Raw genomic sequence first — 21,132 nt, 5'->3', positions numbered from 1 at the left:
GGAGGGACCCTCCCTCTGCAGTCCTCCCCCTCCCCTGCCGCAGCGGGAGAAGCTAGCGGCCCCGATCGCTTTCTCTGCCCCCTCCGCCCGGCCCGGCGGAGGCGGGGGATCCCGGGTGGACTCTCCTTCCCGCTCGCCGCGGGGAGGGAGGTCTCCTCAGGCCGGGGGAGGAGGGGGCCGCCTGGACGCCTTTGCGGGCGGTGCCGCCGGCGGCCGCGGGGGGGCGCTGGCCGCCCTTTGCCCGGCGCTGCTGGGCTGTCTGCGCTGGCCGCGGCAGTCCCGCTGCCCGCTCGGCGCGCAGCGGCCGGGTATGGGGGAGCTCTCGCCGCTGCTTCTACTGCCGCCGCTGCTGCTTCTCTGCCCGCGCCCCACGGCTCCGGCGCCGCCTCCTTTCTCGGCCTGAAGCGCGCCCGCACTCGTGGATCCCGGCGGGGAAGGGGCCATGGGCCGCCTCCCCGAGGCGCGGCGGCTGTGAGACGGCTGGCGCTCGCTCGGGGAGCCGGGAGACTGCCGGCCGGCCAGCCTGCGCCGGGGGGGCTGCGGCCGGGAGGGGAGTGCCGCTCCCAGCCGGCGGCGGGCACGCACGCGGCACCTCGGTGTCGGTGACTTGGGGGTCTCCCCCTCCCGCGTCCCCGCCGCGCCCGGCCGCGACGGTGGATGGATGCGCCATGGCCACGCTGGTGTGCCGGGTGCAGCTGCTGGATGACACCGACCCCTTCAACAGCACCAACTTCCCCGAGCCCACCCGGCCGCCTCTGTACACCTTCCGGGAGGACATCCCGCTCGCCACCCAGCTGGCCGGGGTGCACCGCCTCCTCCGCGCCCCGCAGAAGGTACCGGGGGAGGGTGGGGGTGTGGGGGACACCAGGCGAAAGGCAGCGGCCTCCCCACGGGAGCCCGGCAGCGGGGAGGGCTGGTCGAAAGGCGGCGGGCGGCCCCCGGCCCCTGCGGGGCGGCAGCCCGGGCTCCGCGCCTGGCGGGGCTGCGCGGGGAGGGCGCCCGGCGGAGGGGCTGCTCCGCAGCACGGGGGCCGCAGCTCCCGTGCCCCGCCGGCTGCCCTGCCCCGCCGGCGCTATCCCTCACCCCGGCAGTATAAATAGTTTCTTAAGTCCTAGGGAGAGGCCCGGGGGGACGCCGGAGGAGCTCCCCCGCTGCTCTTGTGTGTTCCCAAACGCCTTCAAGGGCAGCTACCGCCTCTGCATTAGCTGTAGCTGCTGTACGTTTTCCTCAGGAGAAAAAAAACACACCACCAAACCAAAGCCCTAGTTGGGTATCAAATACTACATGCCTATCCCTTGCTAGCAATGTCTGAATATGTGGGAATATTGAGGAATAACGTGTTGTTTAAGGACAGCCGAGCTGCGAGGAGCATGGTCATGCAGGCAGGATCCGAGCTTTGCTGTGGTAAGGTTTAATGAGCTAGGCAGTTACAGCAAGGGCTTTGGTAAAAATAGCAGTGTGTCTGCTGCCCTTGAAACAATTGGTACTATTAGTTCCTCTTGCGAAGAGCTGCAGCATGTTACTGCCATGGCCCTTGTCAAATCTTACCTATCTCTTCTTGCATACTTCTTGTAATACCTATGCTAGCGTGTGTAGTTCTGCCCTTGAAGTCAGGCATCCGGGCATGATCCTTGAATTTTCAGTTTTCAAAGCAATGCCATTGATTGACAAAATAATAATGTCCTTTCATTATTATCTTGTATCTGCACATTAGTTCTGCAGAGTGCACCGAAGAAAAAAGGAAAAATGCCCACTTCTTTTTTCCTCCTAGAAGAAAACAAAGTAGAAGTTGTAAAACTTTTATTCGCCTTCTGATGAAGTGGGAGGAAAATACTCTCTTAACGTCACTTGTTGTATTATCACTTGCTCTTGGGAGCTTGCGGGAAGATGACAAAGGGCTGTGTGTGCCCTTAGACTTAAGGATATCCAAAACCCCATAAAAGTATTTCAGAGAAAAGCTCTTGGAGCAGACAGAAGTTTTGAGTTTGTAGAACGGTTTCTCGCATAATAGTTGCCAAGGATACAGCATCCAGCGAACAGAGCTCTGCCTAATGCACAAAACCTTTGGAAGCTCTTGGTGCGCTGGGTCAATTTTGTTTTCATGTGCTCAGTCGTCCCCAATTCAGAGACTGGTCCCATTGTTTTCAAGGGAGGCTTTTTTTTTTGGAGTCAGAGCTAATTAAAAGAAGGGCAGGATGGATTCCAACACCCAGTGAAGTAAATAAAAAGATAGTTTAAAATCTGGATTTACAGTTAATTCAACCTCATTTTCAAGGGTATTCCACTGTATTGTGTTTTGCTTTTACTTTGCTTTGAATACTGTTCTGGCTTTTTTTTTTGTAACATACTAACCAAAGCTGCCCCCTCCCCTCCCAGTTTAGCATCTTAGGGGCCACCCAAAATCCATGGCCACTTCTATACATTTAACTCCTGCCCTGTGTTTCAGCATGCAGCGTGTTTCTCAAGTTTAATTAATATTTGGAAACTGGACTTAGAGACTTTAGAGACGTAGGCCATCTTTCATCCAGAGGTGCTGTTAACCCAGCTATTGAAAGCTAGCTACTCTGCTAAAGGCAAAGACCTGGCCCAGTGACTTGTTAATCTGAGGTTCTGACTCTTGCAAACATTTTGTTTCTGCTGTTATAATGATCTGGGCAGGCTCATTGAAATCTGCTTACATGGTTACAGTTACCTTTGTGTTTGCAGAACCAGGGCCTGTTTCTAGAGTGCCTTAATTATGTCTCTTAGCCTTCCCTTAGCTTCTACAAAGAAGAAAAATAAAGGGTTGATTAGACTTGTTTACTAGTTATACTGGAAGCTTAGCTTTGTGTTCACTTGCAGTTAGTGCAACCTTTCTGTGTTTGGTATTACATCTTGTGTGTGCGATTTTGTAGAACCCACTGGTTGGTGTTGCTTTTTAAAGACTGGCTTTCCATTTTCTTTTTTTGGAGGTGGGGGTATTTTTTCTGCAGCTTTTCCTCAAGACTGTATTCACCTGGTCTCTAGAAGATGACCACATTAGTTGACTGAGAAGGATTTTGCTCCGTTTCTCCCAGACATCAAACTCTGTGATCTAAGAGGAATGCAGCTGTCAAAGCAGAGCATGGGTTGAAATTCAGGTGTCAGTTCATGTCGACACATTAGAGGCTTGATTGAGTAATTATTTTGAAAATTAGTGATCTAATGGATTGATGGTCCATTTAGTATCTTGATGGTGACTAGAGCAAAATATCTTGAAACACACTTAGGAGTTTATAGCTTGAATTCATAGTAGTGTTGATGTCTAAATCATTCCTGAAATCTTCTAAACCGTTGACCTTTTTGCCAGCGAGATCAAATGATCAATGCTAATTTTCTTTCATAATTTCTTAAGTTATCATCTTTTGACTTGGATGAATATTCACATATTCTCTGAACAGAGGTGCCAGCTTGCTGCCTTCAAATCACCAGCTGGTTTGTACATCTCCTCGTGGACAAGGTCCTGCTGTGGGATGTACTTGAGAGAGTGAAGTCAGTAGCAGGAATCCAGCTCACTTCAGTGGGTGTCAGATTTCGCCATTGCTGGATTGCAATTTGTAGTGACGACAGTATTTTTGTAGTTAATAAAATAACTTGTATATTGCAAGTCATTGTAAATAAAATATTATAAACAATTATTAAGAAAACCATTTAAAACTCAGATGAAAAATGCTTGGACATTCTGACCTGACATAGTATGCCATTAGTAGCTTTTTTTTGTAACCAACAAATGTTATAGTTTGACTCCAAAGGGCAGCATTTCTTTAGTCCAGTTCTTTGGAAGTACAACTGTTGATTTCATATGTAGGTTTCACTACTTCTTCTGTTTAAACTTATAAGTATACTTGAGTTCGGATGCAAGTCTAGATTTATAAAGTGTCTTCTGAGTGGCAACATATTTAGATCCTTGTGGAGGAGCGCAGGGAAGTTAGGTGTCTGAGTTCCATGAATGCTGGCTAGGGTGGGCTTTACTGCCCTGAATGCTTCAAATGTCTGGATGAGGTGGAACACCTAAACCAGGTGATAGGGAAAACTGAGAAGATAGGTGCCTGCAATCCTTCTTTCGCTTGGAATTAGGTGCCTAATTGTAACCTCCTCCCTCACCCTTTCCCCCTCCCCACTTCTCTTTGGGCACACATCTTTCCCTTCAGCTGTATCTCTGGATAAAGCAGCTTGCAGTACGCTGGGTTGCGCTCAGTTCTGCCTTGTGTGTGCAGCACATGTGCTGAACTAAACCCCATGGGGCAGGGCACTGCCATTGGGAACGCTTGCCTTGGGTATTCCCCGTGGTTTCCAGTGCCTTGGTGACAAACCATCTTACTTGCCGATGCAATGAAGTACCACACATTCTGTTATGGTATTTTTAGACACATCTACAAACTCTTGCTGAGTAACTAAGCCACGTTGCAGAGCTTTTGTGGATTGCTTATATTGATTTGACTGCCTAAGGTGCCATTTTGGATTTGGCTTTTACTGCTTTGTTTCTAGGGATTTTAGGTCTCTCTTACTGTTTGTTGTATGAACAAGAATGGGATCTAGTCTGGACTCTGAATTCAGATGTCCCTTTTGCCCATTTCTGTGAACCTTGGGAAAATTCAGAACTGGATCTAAATTTGTGGCTCAGGCCCAGTGCCAATAATGCGCTTTGAATCTAATTTGGTGCTTTGGGTTTGTTGGTTTTGAATTGCTTTGAGTTACTTGATACTTACGACTTGCTGACACAGGGTCATTCAGGAGAGTGGATATATATACATGGCCGATGTCAAGTGGTGTGCTTTTTTTAGAGATCTTCTTCATTATAACTTATTCATATAATTACAGCATGCTGAGTATGTTGCCATATTCTGTTTTCACATCCCACATTACTGTTCAGTGTTGGGGCAGCTCTGTAAGAAATACAGTTCTACAATAATGTAGGAAATCACGCTAATTTATCAAGGAAATGTAATTGAAATACTTTGTGTAATAATAGAAAACCGAAGAAATCTCACAATGCGTATGGTGTACTGGTGGTCATGGTGGAAAGGGGAAATATAGTGCTATAAGGATAGCTGTTCTGACCTCCTGTTCCCTCTGAGAAAACTGGAGGCAACTTCTGTGTTTAAATCTCTTCCAAGAATTTGTAATTAGGAACAGCATCATTCAAAAAAACAGTGGTATAAGCAAATAAATCCAATGAGCACTAGAGGGATTCGGGAGTTTCATTCATAAAGAAACCATCCAGATTTCCGTCTTCAGCTGCTGTGATTTAGCCCTAGATTAAAGCCAAGGCTGACTCTGGGGCATGGTGTGATGTAAACTGATAGCAGGGGCTGTTCCACTGGGTTGTGTCCTGGCATGGAACTCAGTGCCAGGCTATATCCTGGCATCAACCTCAGGTTTTCTGCTCTCGGAAAACCTACCAAATGGCTCCTTTTCCCTGGGTTTCCTTGAAGCACAGTGTTGTTAAGAAATGCCTTGGTGCACAGAGGCGAGGCAGAAGCAGACGAAGAGAGGATGGTTTGGATCCTGATCCTGCTGGAGGCAGTGGTACATAGAGCAGCCGTTCTCTGAAGAGAGTGGTTTTGGGTTGGTTGTTATGATCTTCATGGGAGCCGAAGAATAGAAGATGGCAACTGGAATAATGTCATTGTCCTGGGGAAGATGAACCCGCAGGAAGGGGAAACTGGCTGACATCTTTTGCAAATGTCGCTCCTGAGAACTGGGGAATATTTTAGTTGAGGGCTGTCAAGACGCCTAGGTCTTTCATATTCTCCCTGAGGCAGGTGGACATTAGCCCTTTCTCATCCTGTGAGAGAAGAGGGGATTTAACACAACAGTTATTTCCAACAGGTTTCCAAACTGTTCTGGGTCTAGCCAAGTGTTTCTGGAGCTGACAGAATCCCACGTTTGAAGAAATTGACCCTGTAGTGCTTGTGTGTGATTGAATTTATGAGGGCAGAAGAGTAGGATCCAGCTCTGTCTTCTGATTTGAAAGCACAAGCTGCATCAGAGTCCTGTGAGAAACAGAGTCTTCTGAGGGGAGTATAAACACCCGCCCAAAAGCACAACTGTGAAAAGCTCCCCAGTCTCCAGCAGCTTACTGTCTTGTGTGGTGTGGGCCTTCAAAGGAGCAGAGATACCCATACAGCAGATACAAAGTAACTGTCAAATGCTGGGCTTTATCTCTGGCAGTTTAACGTAAGAAGCCTTTGAAGTTCTTGCAAGGTTCTCCTGACAAGTTACAGTTTGGGCAAGTTATAGTTCAGTTCAGTTGTTTGATCTAGGCTTAAAAGCTGTATTGTAAAAGCAGGGGACCAGCCCTATCCCAGAGATCTCATTCTTGAATTTGACACTTCTCTCTTGCAAGTCTCTCAGTTCAGATGCTCATAGCTCAAGAGTCTTTGTCTAGCTCAGTGTCAAGAATGATGGGAGTGAGTGTGCTGGTAGTTCTCTGGGTACCACTAAATTTTGAAGTCACAGATTGGTCAGATGCAGCCTCTGTGAACTTGCGTTATCATGCGTTTACTGGAGGTTTGTAGCCAAACGAAGGAGATGAATTGAAAGAAGTTAGACCTTGCTGTTATCATACCCCAAGTCTTGTACTTGCAGTTACAAATTTTGATGTTTTCTTCCAAAACCAGTTGTTTTGAAAACCTCCTTTCTTCCAAATTCTTCCAAAATTGTTGTATGAAGATTGTTAATGGCTTCAGTTAGCAAGAGACTAAGACTACTTCAGTCCATATCTATGTTGGTGGAGGAATGGTCAGAGAAAGACGTGGGACCTGGCATGTTGCAATCTCCTCCTCTTCCCATGTTGTCCGAAATAAGAGCAAAAGTTCTAAAAACTGTCAGGAGGTGTTTGCTCTTTCCAGTGCTTGCACAGCCATCCTACCTCACTAGTAATTAGGGTCTAAATGAGAGTCCCTTTTCTTTCTGTCTGATCTCACTCCCTGGGTTGTGCAGATGAGTATTACAACCCTTGTGCAACTGTATGCAAGGCGGTTGGGCTGTAAATCGCCCCATCCATCACATTATCACCTATGACAACGCTACTTGGTTTTACAGTCTGCTTCTCTGACCGGAATTCAGCCAGGACAGGTTGGTACCTCTACTCTTTCACAGGGTGTCATGTATTTTTCGGTGACCCCAAGTGGTCTAGGCTGGGGCTATACACCTTCTTTGGTAAACAGTGCTTCAGTAGGCCATACCCATGTGCTAAGATATTACTTTGTTACTGGCTCAGAGGAAAGACTGCCAGTTAGCACACCTCTGTCATCACTTTCCACACCACCTGGATTGTATTATATTAATATTAACTTTATATTGTATTACAGTTATTAATAAGACAGCAAGGAATGTTGTTACATATTTTTAGCAGAGGAACAAGTTGGGACAAAAGTAGCAGTAAGCTCTCTAGTAGGCCCAGCTACCTAGAAACATCTGCAACCATCTGGCATATGAAACTATTGAAGTAAAGGTGAGTGAGACTTGAAAGTTCACTTTCCACATGTCATCAGCTTAACACATATATATTAAAAAAAATGCATTGCAGTTTCCAATTCCAAACACTTAAAAAGAAGTAATTCTGTCATTCCCAGCATTTTAAGAATGCTTTAACAAGGAAAAAAAAAAAAAAGGCTTAGACCTTTTCCTTTACTTTCAGTACTTTCAATATGACTACTTGACTTCAGTAGTCATACTTCTAAACTGAACCTCTATCTATTTTGTGAGTAGGATATTTATTTGAATTACAAGTCCTAGAAAATTGCTAATTTTGATCCTGGATGCCTAGTCACTATTGCTAAACAAGGGCAACAAGTTATTATTAATCTTTTGGCGATATTGGTCATCATTTTACATGGTAGTGCTCAGTAGGGTGAATAGCAAAGAGTGAGGTGACTTGAAAAGCAGCTTCATCTCCTTTGAGTTGTAGTTCTGGAGTGGCTTTTGAGGCAAAGAATATATACTTGGAAAAATGAGACTTGGACAGTCTTGCTTTGCATTTACTAAAGGTTAAACTTTTGATATCAGGAAGATGAGAAAAAGCTGCATAAATAAGTTGTAATAGAAAGTGAAGTCAGGTACATGTGATTACACGCGGAGGGGTGTGTATGGTTTGAAGCTTTATAGTTGTCAGCCACAAAAATAGTAAATTGTATCTTGTGCTTTGTGTAGGTAAACAAATTGTGTTGCTTTATCTCTATTGATACAGATAAAACAATACAATTTTCCTCTTGTACGTGGCATGCATGATTATATTGGAATAAAATGCACTTAGAGATAGTTTGTATTTCCCTATTTAGGAAAGAAAGTTACACCTTCATCTTGGTTTCCGCGCTATCTTCTGCTTTTAGAAATTACGGACTGTGCCAGTTAAAAAGATAATTGTAAGTAACATTGATTCAAAAATAAAAATAAGAGACCTTTCAGCGCTGTTTTTTGAAGCTAGTTGCCTCAGATTTACTAATGAGCCCTTCAACCTTTGTAAGTGAAATTGAGAAAATAAGTATTTTCTTTAGAATTGTAAATATACTATTGCCACATCTAATAGCTTCAGAAGTAAAGCAGCTGCTTCATCTGCTGGTGAGCTGCCTGGGTTTTTCTGTCTAGCTTTTTCTGATAGCTTTTTATTAGCAAGGAGAAGATGAAGTTCTTGGCCCCTCTCTGGTGGGGCTGCTCAGCATGTCTGTTGTGAACCACCTGGCATGATTTGGGGGCTGGCAAAGGAGGCAGCTGTAGATCTCATAACTGTGCCAGCTAGTTTGCTCATCCAAGGGTCATATGCAAGGTAAAGCTAGCTGAAAAAGCATGCCCTGTCTGTTTTTTCACTTCATCACTACAAGGCTATTTTACAGCAAAGTTTGCAAGGAAAAAGCATAATAGCAGGGCATGCAATCAGGACACCAAGAGGAATCTCATCTGTGCTAATGAAATGCCAAAGGAGACTTGCGCCTGGCTTTTGTCAGGGTGAAACAGAAGTTCTGAATTTTCTCCAAAGCACCAGTGATGACCCTGTTCTAGCTGTGGGGTAGACATAAATAGACTTCCAGTACTCAGAAACACTTGGCATTTTATGAGAAGTGGAGAAATCAAAAGAGCTACATATGTACCTTCTGTTTATTACCATACCCCAGCAGCATGTCCCTGGAGTACAAAGATGTGCTTTTTTTCTTTTCCCCCTCATCTCTAGCATTTTGAGGATGTTAGCTTGCAAAAATCCAGAGTCCTTTGCCCTTCATTATGGGAGAATCTTGTGTCTCTAGTGGGAGTCTCCAGTCTGTCTCTGAGGTTTGCCAGGCAGAGAATTAAGAATACCTGTTGAGCTTTATTCTTTGCACCTGAGAGATGTAGCACTCCTGCAGAACCTAAGCAATTAAAGGTGGTGAGCAGCTGGAAAAGAAGAGGGAATAAGTAATAAGGGGGAGAAAGAAAATGGTGCCATTTTCTGTGACCCTTGGAAACTGCGGGGCTCATCTGTGCTGCCCTGCCTCACAGGCAGTGATGACCTCTGTGGCTGACTGTTGCCTATCAAAAGTTAAGTGAATTTGTGGGATTTTCTTTGTGTTTTGATGTGTTGGTTTTTTGGGGTTTTTGGGGTTTTTTTTTGAACTTGGTCACTTTCAAAAGGGTGCAAGGACTGAACAGCCTGATAGTGGTGAATGCCAAGGAAAGGAGGTGAGCTGCAGCCTTGCCTGTGTCTGGTTATGAAAGTGTGTTGGTCGTAAGGCTAGTGTCTTCTGAATTTCAAAAGTTTCCCTCATGAAGCATGTTTTGTCTATCTCCTTTAGGCATATAGGAAACTGTAATGTGATTTGAAAATGGGCATTTTTTTGAAAAACCGTATGCCTGAGAAGAAAAGGAACTGCTAGGGCAAATTACAGTATTTGTGCTTTTCAATCTCTACATGTTTCTTCCTTGTCTTCATCATTCTTTCTTTCAAGTACTCTGTATCAAGCTACCATTTGAGTCAAGCTTCTCTTACAAATGCAGAAGGCCTGTAACTTTCCAGTGACCACAAGTAAGGTAGGCAGACTTTATTTGCAAGTGGAAAAGCAAGGTATAAGTAAAACATGGTATTTTATTTCAGACAGATGTAATTTATTTAACTTGTGTTATTATTCGAAATGATTAATGTATTGCAATGATCATTGCTGGTCACAGTTGAAGGACTCCCATTTTACTGTGAATTTTTTGTCTGGTTTGATTATAATACATGAGACTTTTTTTCTTGTGGCTGTACAAGGCAGAAAGAAGTACAACCTTTCTGGATTTAGTATGCAGTGTTTTGTTTGCCTGTGCCCCAAGCATTCCCTTCCTGTGTTATGCAGTCTTAATTTTATATTGTAATACTTCTCATTATGCTTGCTTGTTTATGTCCCCTTTCAACATTTTTGATCAGAAGTGAGCATAAACTATAGAAAATAATGCATTTAGTTTTGTTATACTTGCCTTGTGTTCTTGTTTAGGTGCTGTGTTCAACTATTGTTTCTTTTAGCCTAATTAAAAAGTTAACTGGTCTGCAGTATTGTTTCAGCTACTGTATGGTGGTTTTACTGGGTGTTATTCTGCCTTCTGTGTATGTTACTGTAGTTAAGAAGCTTCTTCTAGACTGGATTTTGGCTTAAGAAGGAAAATGAGCCATTTTTCTGATGAAGCTGAATGTTGGGGGGAAAGTGGTGGAAGAAAATCCTGATCCTTTAGAAGGTAAAGGAGTATAGTTTCTGAGGCTCAGGCTGTGTTTCTCAGTTCAGAGGCTACTTAATTAAGCTTTTACATTTTCTGTCTTCTCAATGCTTTTTTTGCTTGGTTTTGAAATGTGGATGAAAAAAGCCACTGCAGTTATGAATGTGAATTCATGCTAAGCCTAGGGTATGACCATATCTTTGAGTTTCTAAACTTACTATCAGATTCCAGTTTTTCTGGTGTTTTTCTTTCACTTGCTGGAGAGAACTATCTCAAGGTGCAGATAATCTTTCTTTGCTAATTAGATGTGCCTTAATTTAAGTGTGTGTTTGAGCTCGAAAGTCTTCAGAATGTATATGTATTTCTTGTAATCTTTCTCCCTCGTCAATGGGTCTGAAGGAAACATCTCCTAATGTTCATCTGTACGAAGATGAAGAGAACACAGTTTAGGCTAGTTTTCAGAAGCTGTATCAAAAAAGATTAATGGTCCTGGGAAACTAGTAATGAAACGCAGCCTTACTCTTCCTCACATCATTGATTAGTATTCAGCTCCAGTTTTAGTGTATGAAAGTCATTACTGTTTGATAGATCATTTAGCTATATCCTAGAGGATAAGTAGTATCACTTTGTGGTATCGTTTTGTTTTGATAGTTTCAAAACATTAGTTCCTAAGTCTGAAGCTGTCTGTTGCACAGCGAGATTAGTTTTTTTCATTTAAAAAAAAAGTCTATATAGTTGCAGGGGAAAAGCCTGAAAATGTGACTCCTGAAGATTAAAAAGACAGTGAGAGCTTAACGTTTTTAATTAAGAGTTAACTTCTTGGCTTGAAGAAAAGAAATTTTTAAATATTTTTTTTTAGTGTTACAAAACCCAGGTATTTAAAAACATCCTTGCAAATGCTGTTTCAAAACAAGCCCTGTAACTGCTACCTCAGCATGGAAGTTTAGGAGTGTGCAAGGTGAGGACAGAGTTGTCTCCTCATAGGCAGTATTTTTAGGGGCAGGATTAAAGTTGGCATTGACAAAGCTAAGTCATCTGAAGAGCTGCCAATGAAGGTAAAGGGATATTGATTTTTCAAGTTTGCCAAAACATTGTCTGTCTTCCATGAGCACTAAATCGTATTGAAAGACATTGGAGTAAAACTGTCATTTGTTTTAATATTTTCCTTTGTGGGCTATTAATCAAGATAGGCGAGATGTGAATCCGCTAGCACAGAGCAACTGTCTGTCTACTGCTGCTCCTCCCAACGTTGACTCCAGTTAACCAACACGTTCTCTCAACATGTTTCAACATGTAATTGCATTGGTCTATATACAGTAACATGGCTGTCTTGGGCTTTAATCCTAGCCGTTGTAAGAGTGCTGATTGAATTGCAGGCTAAAATTAGGCTTTACTCAGACATGCTGTATGCTATCAGTTGTGCTCAGCTTTGGCAGCTTGCTGGTTACATGACATAATTAAAAGTTGGCAAAGGTAATAGGCAAAATGCTGTCCAGTGACTTCTAGGATTTTATCTTGAACAAGGTATTTTTCTTAACTCGATGAAGTTGGTTAGTATGGTTACACCTCAAATAAGTGACCTGCTTCATTAAATTCTTTGATAGTTCTTGTAGGCTGCTGAAAGTGTTTTTGCCTTAAAACCATTCTTTAGATTGATGTTGCTTCTGTGGGAAAGCCACTGGTAACAGCCCATAGCATTTGGAAATCATTACTGCTAGGTGTGATTGGAGTGACAAAAAGACTAGAAATATTTTTCAGTGCAGTGTAAGCTGAGCTATATTTACTTCCTCTATGTTGTTATGGTTTGTCACTGATACTCCAGCAAATATTTCAGAAAGATATATGTAGCTGACGAGGGGAGAATAGCTTGCTATCTCATGAGTAGTCATCAGCTAGTGTTATTTTAAGAAGTTTCAAGGGAGATTGATTAAAATTATACTCTCATGTTCTTCATCTACCAAATTAGATGTCTTGAAATAAAAACAATAATCTAAATCTCTGAGATAATTAAGCACCAACTCATAAAATATAGTCTGAAGAAATATTCAAATGAAAAAACCCTTTCTCCTCAGTGAATTCTTCTGAAGGAACTGGCATGGGATGCAGGCTGCCAAGTACTCAGTCTCTGTGTTTAGGTGTTAAAATCAGGGAAGGGAAAATAAACTACAAACAACGACTATAAAAAGATTGCTTTCTTGGACAATGGTATGTATATGTTGATGCAATCAAAGCAATGTTATACCTACTTCTGTTTTCTGATGTTAGTTATTTGTTCATTTCTTCTAAATAAGTCAAGTCAAGACTGAAGTGCCTTCTGTAGGTGAGTCATGGGAGGTTAATGTTGAAGTCATGCCTGTGTGTTACTTTTTAACAGGCTGGCTGTTTGACAATTTAAAATAAAAAGTAACTGATCTCATGCTGTATTTCCATGTGGCTACTAATAATTTCTATGGTTTGAGTTATTTCTAAAGGCAGATTCCAAAGAGAGCCAAAGGATGATAGAGTTGGGGTGATTATACATGAGAAGAAACAAAAAAAAGGGAAGGTCCCTAAGGTTTTCCAGGCCCTGAAACAGTAATACAGGCACAAGCAGGGTGTTAGCCAAATTTAGTATCTCTTGTAGACTGTACTTTCACAGTTGTTACTTTGTGAATAGGTGTAATGTCAAGACATTTTGCAGGAGAATCTGTTCTAGCAAACGGAAACCCCTGTTTATTTTCAGGTATCTCTGTTAAATACTGATAGGATTTGTTGTGAGAAATTGTAATTAGCTGCTTGGGGAAGTATTTGAGTGATTTGGCATGAGCGTTCTTACTATAGTCTGTGACAGCGTACTTGTGTAACCTTGTGCCTGCCCTACCAGGGAATTTGACTCTCCTGTTTGCTGTTGCAGCGGAACCTATTTTGGCTTGGCTGTAAAACTGTCACCACTGGGCAGTGACCTGAGTGGTGCTCATATTAGTGTCTGTCTTTGAGCTACTAATGGAAACGGAAAAACCTATTTACTTAATCAGATGCTATTGAAGCTAATTACTGTGTTCAGTTTGTTTTTGTTGTGGAGAAGGGAGGTGAGTGCAAATCCCCAGCCACAGAATGTTTATATAAAACACATCATGGTGTTTGGGCAATTACAAAGGCCCGTGTAGTGCAGTAGTGCTTGTGCCATCTCTTATTCTTCCTACCCTTCCCCTTGCTGTTTTTCAATATTGCAGCCTGCATTGTAGCAGGAGGTGGAAGCTGTTTAGAACTGATGGTGGTTTGTGGGTGGCTGTAAGTCAGCCTCCTTAAGGAGACAGGTTTTGGGCATTGATGATAACTACTTCCTTACTCCTGATGGATGAAACCATAGTGATGGGTATTTTGTGCATGGGACAACTGCCTCAAGTAACCAGGGCCAGCTCCTTTTTTCCACCATAAGTAACAGTAGAAGAAAACTAGCTTGGGGAGAGGCTGTAGTTTTTCAGGAAAAGTGCTTATTTAAAACCTGGAAATAGTAGTATTGTGATTTCTTGATTCTCAGAAACAATTTCTGGAGGGCTGTCTATGAAAAGAGTGCTGCCATAACCTGCAGTGCTAACGAAAAGATAAGCTAGTAATGAAATTACCCTTAAGTTGTGTATTACAACCTAATATTGAAAGCCCTGCGCACTCATGCCCATATTCCTTAGTTACATTTGGGAAACATGGACTGGTAGTTGCAGAGATGCTTGCACTGGGTAGCATAAATCTGACTTGTAATTTTTTGAGGTCACTGAGTGAAGAGCTTCTGTCTGGAGTTGAGGAGAGTTAAAGCTTTGAAGCCCTTATACGCAGATGGATAGAACTGGTAGAGCTACTACGCTACTACAAAAGGAAAAAACAAACAAAACTCTTTAATACAGACAAAGGCTACCTTGCCCTTGGACACACATGTACATTTGTGGCAGAAGTGGGAATGCAAAATAAATATTCTCTTTCCTGTATTAACTCTTGGACAATAGCCATTCCTTCTTCCCAGAAACACAAGAGGTTTTGGAGCGTGGGCTGTTGGCCGGAGCAGGTGGGTGGGCAGAGGACAGTGACACTGGGATTCCAGGAGAAGCTCTTCAGCGGAACGTCTCCTAATGGCAAAATTGGCGTGAAGTTTAAATACCAGTGTTGCTGCTGGCAGATTTTAGACTTAACATTTTGTTTATGCAGTTCTTCTTTGGGTGTTCCATTGTGCCCTTAGCATAGTCTCCTAAAACCATACAAAGCAAAACAAAGTACTAAGCTGATGAACAAGCTTTTATTGGCACCTTGTTTTGTTCTTGTCCGGGAGAAAATAGATTTGTACTTACTCTGTTATTTTATGATTTGGGGGCAAGGGAATTATTTTGCTGTCTTTAAATTCTTCAAGCTTCTCTAAGTGAAAATAAGGTTAAAATATGTCTATTGCTTGGAACAAAAAATATTAAGTCTTTACAACTTCCCTGAAATAAATGTTATACCTGAGCCAGTCCCTGAGAAAACTTTCACAACTCATTTCATGAATGAATCCAGCTATTTTATTGGTCTGGAGGAAAAAAATACTTGAGTCTGTCTCATCAGTGTCAAAGTGTCTAAATTTGCTGTGAGGAAAACAGTGTCATCTTAATGTATCTTAGATGAAACCTGTTTAAGTTATGGTTTTAATATACTAGTTCAATGTAGTAAAAATGCACAGTTAGTGCAGTAAAACTGTATCTAGATGGACTATTTTTTTTCTCAAGTGTAAACCTCACAAATTTGAAACTAGTTAGGTGAACATTTGTTGGAAAAGTTTTTGGGATGAAAGGGTTTACAGAATTTGTCATGATAGCGATGTCAATACCTGCTTAAGCAGTTGATTTGGAAACGGAGCTCTTGCCAATGTTGAGTCTCCTCCTTTGCCTGAAGGGACTTATATCTCCATTTCTCACCTCTCAGGAGAGGGCTGTCACTGTTAAATGAGAGTAGACCATTCCACATTTGTATTAAAAATAGAAATCCAATGTACAAGACAGGGGTGATATTTGACAATATGTCACAGGCTGCAATCACCCTAATTTTGGCATGCTGAATTATATAGTTCATGCAGGGAGGGTGTTAATGAGACTTGCCTTTGGGATGTGCTTTTTTTTTAATGGGCCTAGGAGCCTTTTAACTGTCGTGTTGCCTGTTGGAATGCTAGTGATATTTGGAATTGTATTAATTAGTAGAAACTCATTTTAAAAAACTACAAATTTTTGCTATAGCAATTTAAATTGGAAGAAAGTAGAGAAAGGAGCATATAAATGGGAACCTAAATAAAAATATCACATTAATCTTAATATTTGATTTGGGAACAAGATTTTTTGAGCCACTCTCAGTTTTTAGGCGAAACCATAGAGAATGACTGATGGGAAGAGATTTGCTTGCAAAAATACTTGTTAATGGAGTACACCATGTTGGCATATGTAGTGAGAGACTCTCTTCATGTGTAAGGTGCTCTCAATGCAAATATATTTTAGTTAATTTTGGTCTTACTTACCAGATTGTAATGGGACAGTTGTCAGAGGTGAGGATATTTTGTCCGTGCTCTTGATGACACAGTCCTGGCTAATACTTTGACTCCAGACCAAACCTTACATTAAGTAATTTTGGTATTTTCCTGTGTGTCTCCATAGCACAGTGATGGATGACTGGTACTTAGAAGCCCTTTTTCTAGTTGCTTAGCTATCGCCGCTGACGTTTTGTAGATATGTGCCAGAGGAGGCATTTTTCTTGGAAGCTGGAGTCATCTGAAGTGGATGCAGTGGACTAGTGGGCCCTGAGCATGGCCTTAACATGCTGCTCAGCTCAACTCTCAAATGTTATTTTTGCAAGAGGGCTTTATAGTGAAGCAACAGCTTAAGCAGTAAGTTTCATTATGTTTCATTAATGTGCTTTGATCGTGCTGTCAAATTATTCAGTCTTTGTAATATAAGACTAATCAGTTTCTGGTTTGTACTTGTCTGTTGAACTGGATAGTTCTTCTGCTTTTCCTCCTTCCTGGAAAAAAATTACACCCTACTTGGTACTGAAATGGCTGTTTTGTCACAAGCCATCATTTAGGCTCGTATAACACTCAGCCAACAACTGCTATAGGCTTTGCATGGAATTTGTTGCAATTTTTAATACTGTTTTAGGTTTGCAAGCAAACAAAATGTTACCAAAGATTATAGAGCTATGTGAAGCTTGACATGTGTAAGGGTAACTCAGCAGCGCTGTTTATAAACCAAAAGTACTCTCAGCACAAGTTTAACCGTAGGCAGTAATGAATATAGATTCCTTTCTCTTAGCATCCTGTTGAGGTTTTGGCAACTGCTATGTCCTCTCCAGCCAAAGGAGGGTCAGCTTGTTATTGTGACACCGTCATTTAGCATACAGAGCTGACTCTTCAGGAATGGAAATTACTGAATGACTTGTGTCCTAGCACAGACAGTGCCTGTCCCAAAAGCAACCTCCACATCTGTGTACCAAAAAGGTGTACCCAGAATAAGGTCTATGACTAGGGAAAAGAATCTCTTGAATATTTTGTGCTAAATGTACCACTGTTCTCAAGTGTGACTTGTCAGCTGATGCTGAATTCCAACCAAGGCAGTAGTGGGAGGGAAGCAGGGACACCTGGGTCAGTCCCTGATGTGTTATGTTTTCATTTATAAGCTGAGGTGCTCTTATACACCTTTCTGCAATGTGAACCTCTGTGCCCTAAAGTTATGTAAGCTTTATGGTTGTTTTATGGATTTGGCTTTCTGTTTTGGTGTCTCACCAAACTGAGTGACTGAGAGCTGTTCCTGTCACCCTTGCTTGGACAGTTGCCTTTGCTTAGCAGGGAACCCTGCTCCCCCCACACCTCCCAGGGCCATTAAAGTGCAGAAACATCTTTAAAATTTAGACCATCTCAGTACTGTTGGGATGAAAAAGTTACTGCATATGCCCAACAGCTGAAATCTTTAATCCACTGATGTTCTCCAGAGGAGCCCCATGTCTCACTGGTGATGGCACAGCTGGCCTCTGACTGCCTCTCCTGTAAGAACTGACAGAAGGTCACTGGGGACCACATCAGGTGTTAAACCAAAACTCAAGCTAATTAAGTGAATCTGTTAAAATTCAAATGAATTAAAACCCACTCAAACAAAAATGTAGGTGTAGCTTGATGTGGCCTTACACCCTTGTTGTGTGTGCTATCTCCCTGCCTTTGTTGACAGCTCTCTGGAGGAGGGTGGCCAGCTGTGCCTTTATGGCCTGGCACCATGCCTCACAGTTTGATCGTCACCTAGCAGAGATTGAGGTGGTTGCTGCCCTGGCCTCTGCCCAGGCAGCCTGTGGCGAGACTGGAGATGTGCAGGTTGCTTTTGGGACAGGCACTGTCTGTGCTAGGACCCACTAACCTCCGCACAGGCATTTTGGAGGCCTGTGGTCACAGGCAATCTTTCTAGGTTGAGTGTAGCAAAGGGGCAGGAGGAGGGAGGCAGGCAGAGACTGGACAAGGGTCTGAAACTTGGCATCCAGTGCCTGCAGTTGCCAAGATTGCAGACACTGTCTGTAGGATGACTTTTGCTACCCTGGTCTACCCCAGACAGGAAATCCACCATTGCCAAAGCTAATGGGGAGAGCCCAGTGCTGGGGTTGAGAGATCCTGCATAAGCTTAAATAGCAAAGCTTCACTTTCAGGATTTCTGTCTGTCATGTACTCGCAGCATTGCTGGCTTTTGTATGCAGTGCTGCACTTTGGTTGTGGTTACCACTTTATATAACAATTGGAAAGGATAGTAGAAATTGACTGCAGATCTATACTGTAGGCTGTTTAAAACCCCCTAGCCTGATTATTTAATAAGTTGTTTCTAAAGAAGGACTACATTCATTCACTAGCAATCAATATTTTCATGTGGTTCCGGAAGGGCAGTCAGGACAAATGAATTGTGTGTATTAACTTTTCTGTTGGTGCATAGGGCTTGCAGTTACTCATCCAGTTACTCATCAGTGCAATTTCTTATCAAAAACATAGTGCAATTTCATATCATAAATGTTGTGTCTAACTGGAAGAGAGTAAAAGAGAAATATCATAGATTTCATTCTTGTACTAAAAGTGTTTTGTGCCCCAATAAACATAAAATCAAGATATTTAAATTTTTTGCTAGTGCAGCTTAAGATAAGACTTCTTACAATTAGTCTATTTTTTAAAAAAGAAGATATTATTCTGTTAAAGATTATCTTATCTGAATATGTTCAGGGAAAAATTGAGACAAGAACAAACTGCCTTCAGAGCTAAACAAAATTATATACTCTAAGCAAATCCTAGATTGCCAGAGCTTTCTACTTTGCTCTGAGATGCAGGAGGTATTGAAGACAATTGTGTGTGCAGGTTTGTGGCAGAGCTGGGCTTATGGTGAGAATAAGAAGTCAGTGTGTAACCATGATTATGATGAGATTCGACTCTCGTTCCAGTGAGGGAGAACACTTACTTTTTTGTTTGCTCCCTACAAATCAGGACTTTCATCTTTTCCTGCTTGGTATTTCCTAGTACATTTCTTTTGTCAATCTGAGCAGTCTGTGTGCGCCAAATCTGCCTGTTCCTACAGGTGGCCACGTGGAGTCCCAATATCTTCTTTGGGAATTGTGCCTGTATCTCTGTGAGGAGTAGGAGGTGTTGCTGCCAGAACAATCAGGCAAGGGTATGTTAAATAAACCTGCAAACCCAGTCTTGTATAGTGCTGCCCAAGATGGCAGCTGGCATATTTCCTATTTAAGAAAAAGCACGTGATAATAATTTTTCCTTCCAGTGTTGCTTGCTTAGCATTCCTGTGCTGCTCTCGGAGGGGAGAAAAAAAAGACAAAGCTACAAAAAGAAGTAGTGTTCTTTTCTTAGATGGGTATGTGAGCCTTTGCTCAGGTCTGAAATAGAAGTAGGAGCTCTAAGGCCTGAATGTCGGGAACGCTTGCTGATAGCTTAACTGGATCGTGTTAACACAGTAAACAATTAGAGAGGGAAGATCGCTGATAACTGCGGTACAGTGACTATGTTAGCAAAGGTAGTTAGTCCCTGTGCCGGGAGAGAAAGAGACAACAGTTGTTGCCTGCAAGACATTGGAAAGTTACCTATTGATGAGGAAAAGCAGAGAGACGCACGACATACCGGCTACGGAAAAATCATGACTGTCGGGGGTTCTGCATCTTACTACTTAAAAAATATTTTATAGGTCTTCACATCATTAAAGGTACAGCAAGACTGTCCATTCACACTATTAATTTAAGAGGCTTATAGAAATGGAAACAAACACTCATTTTGACCTACTTCATATAATTGTAAATACAGATTGGGTGTGTTTTAATTGTATTAATTCTGTCAAACTTTGCTTGCCTTAGTATGCCAAGCAAGGATAGAGAATATGCAAAATACTTCTAAGATGCAAGGACTAGGAAGACTTAATTGCTGCTCACTCTTTTAAATGATCCTAAATCCATCTGCACCCATAACCTATGGATACATTTATAATAATCCGGTAAGCAATTTATTGGAAAGAAAATATTCATAGCTGTTGTGTAGGAAGAATAAGTTTTGGACTATTAGATATCTGAGACATCTGGAAGGGCCATGAATTTCCTGGTGGAAAACTTCTCTGTGAAACATCTGGGACTTATTTCTCTGTCTAAAACTAAATAACCTGAAAACTGTTTCAAGCATGTATTTAAACATAAAAGCTAGCAGGACGTTTGCTCTACCAACAAAGAGCAATGAAATGCTTCAGAAAAAAAGGCCACAAAAAACCCAACCTGAAATACTGCTGCTGTAGAAATTAAAGTATCCTTTTCAAAAAAGGAAGAAAGAGTAGGAATGTCTTCTCATATGCATAGTTGCTCTTTGCACTGAAGTAATGCTTAGAAAAATGTTTTCTGATAATTTTTTTCTCTTTTTTTTTTTTGTGGAGAGGAAAAGTGTATTTTTAATTTCTTACTTTGAACCTTTTTCATGCATGACAAAAAGGTGCATGCCTCTCCTGTTTTAGGATGATTGAGTCAGCTATTCCTTGTGTGGCCAAGCTGAACAACCATAGCTGTTGTTTTCCTTTTAATTGGGCTTCACAATGGCTTTTGGATCATCAGAAACTTCCTACTACTTAGGTTGTCAGCAGTTTTCCAATCTGTGGATCTTTATTGCTGGCTTGTGTTTTGTTTGGGTTTTTTCCTTTGGCCCACTTCCAGGATAGGCTTGAATGTAGCCTCTTGGCTTTTTTTTTATTTAATTTTTTTTGCTCTGGGAAGTGAAATGTCATTTAGAGTGACTGGAGGCAGGAGAAGCGTGGGTCTCCATGGCCACAGGGATGTCCCGGGGCACGCAGGGTTGCCATGGCCGTGCACCAACCAACTACAACAGCAAAGTGCCTGCAGAGAATTTCAAAACTCTTTCCTCTTTCAGGGACTGCCTTTCGAATGCATCCCCAACACTCA

General features: G+C 42.2%; 1 protein-coding gene across 14 annotated transcripts in view; it reads left to right on the top strand.

Moving 5' to 3' along the window:
• The first annotated feature begins 258 nt into the window (after positions 1 to 258).
• FHOD3 (formin homology 2 domain containing 3) overlaps positions 259 to 21,132 on the top strand; it is a 418,162-nt gene continuing 397,288 nt past the window's right edge. For 11 of the 14 annotated variants that reach the window (XR_008575819.1, XR_008575820.1, XR_008575818.1 and 8 more), the window contains exon 1: positions 273 to 833. Coding sequence is in view for 11 of the 14 variants with exons in the window: in XM_054816188.1 (XP_054672163.1) it covers positions 669 to 833 (165 nt within the window). In the remaining 3 variants the exon portion in view is untranslated. Of the gene's footprint in view, positions 834 to 21,132 lie in introns of all 14 variants that reach the window. The other 3 variants (XM_054816185.1, XM_054816189.1, XM_054816183.1) reach the window with 1 other exon arrangement.

The sequence above is a fragment of the Grus americana genome, chromosome 2 (genome assembly GCF_028858705.1).
Source record: "Grus americana isolate bGruAme1 chromosome 2, bGruAme1.mat, whole genome shotgun sequence".
Classification (NCBI taxonomy): Eukaryota; Metazoa; Chordata; class Aves; order Gruiformes; family Gruidae; genus Grus; species Grus americana.
This window is presented reverse-complemented; position numbering and strand designations above follow the sequence as displayed.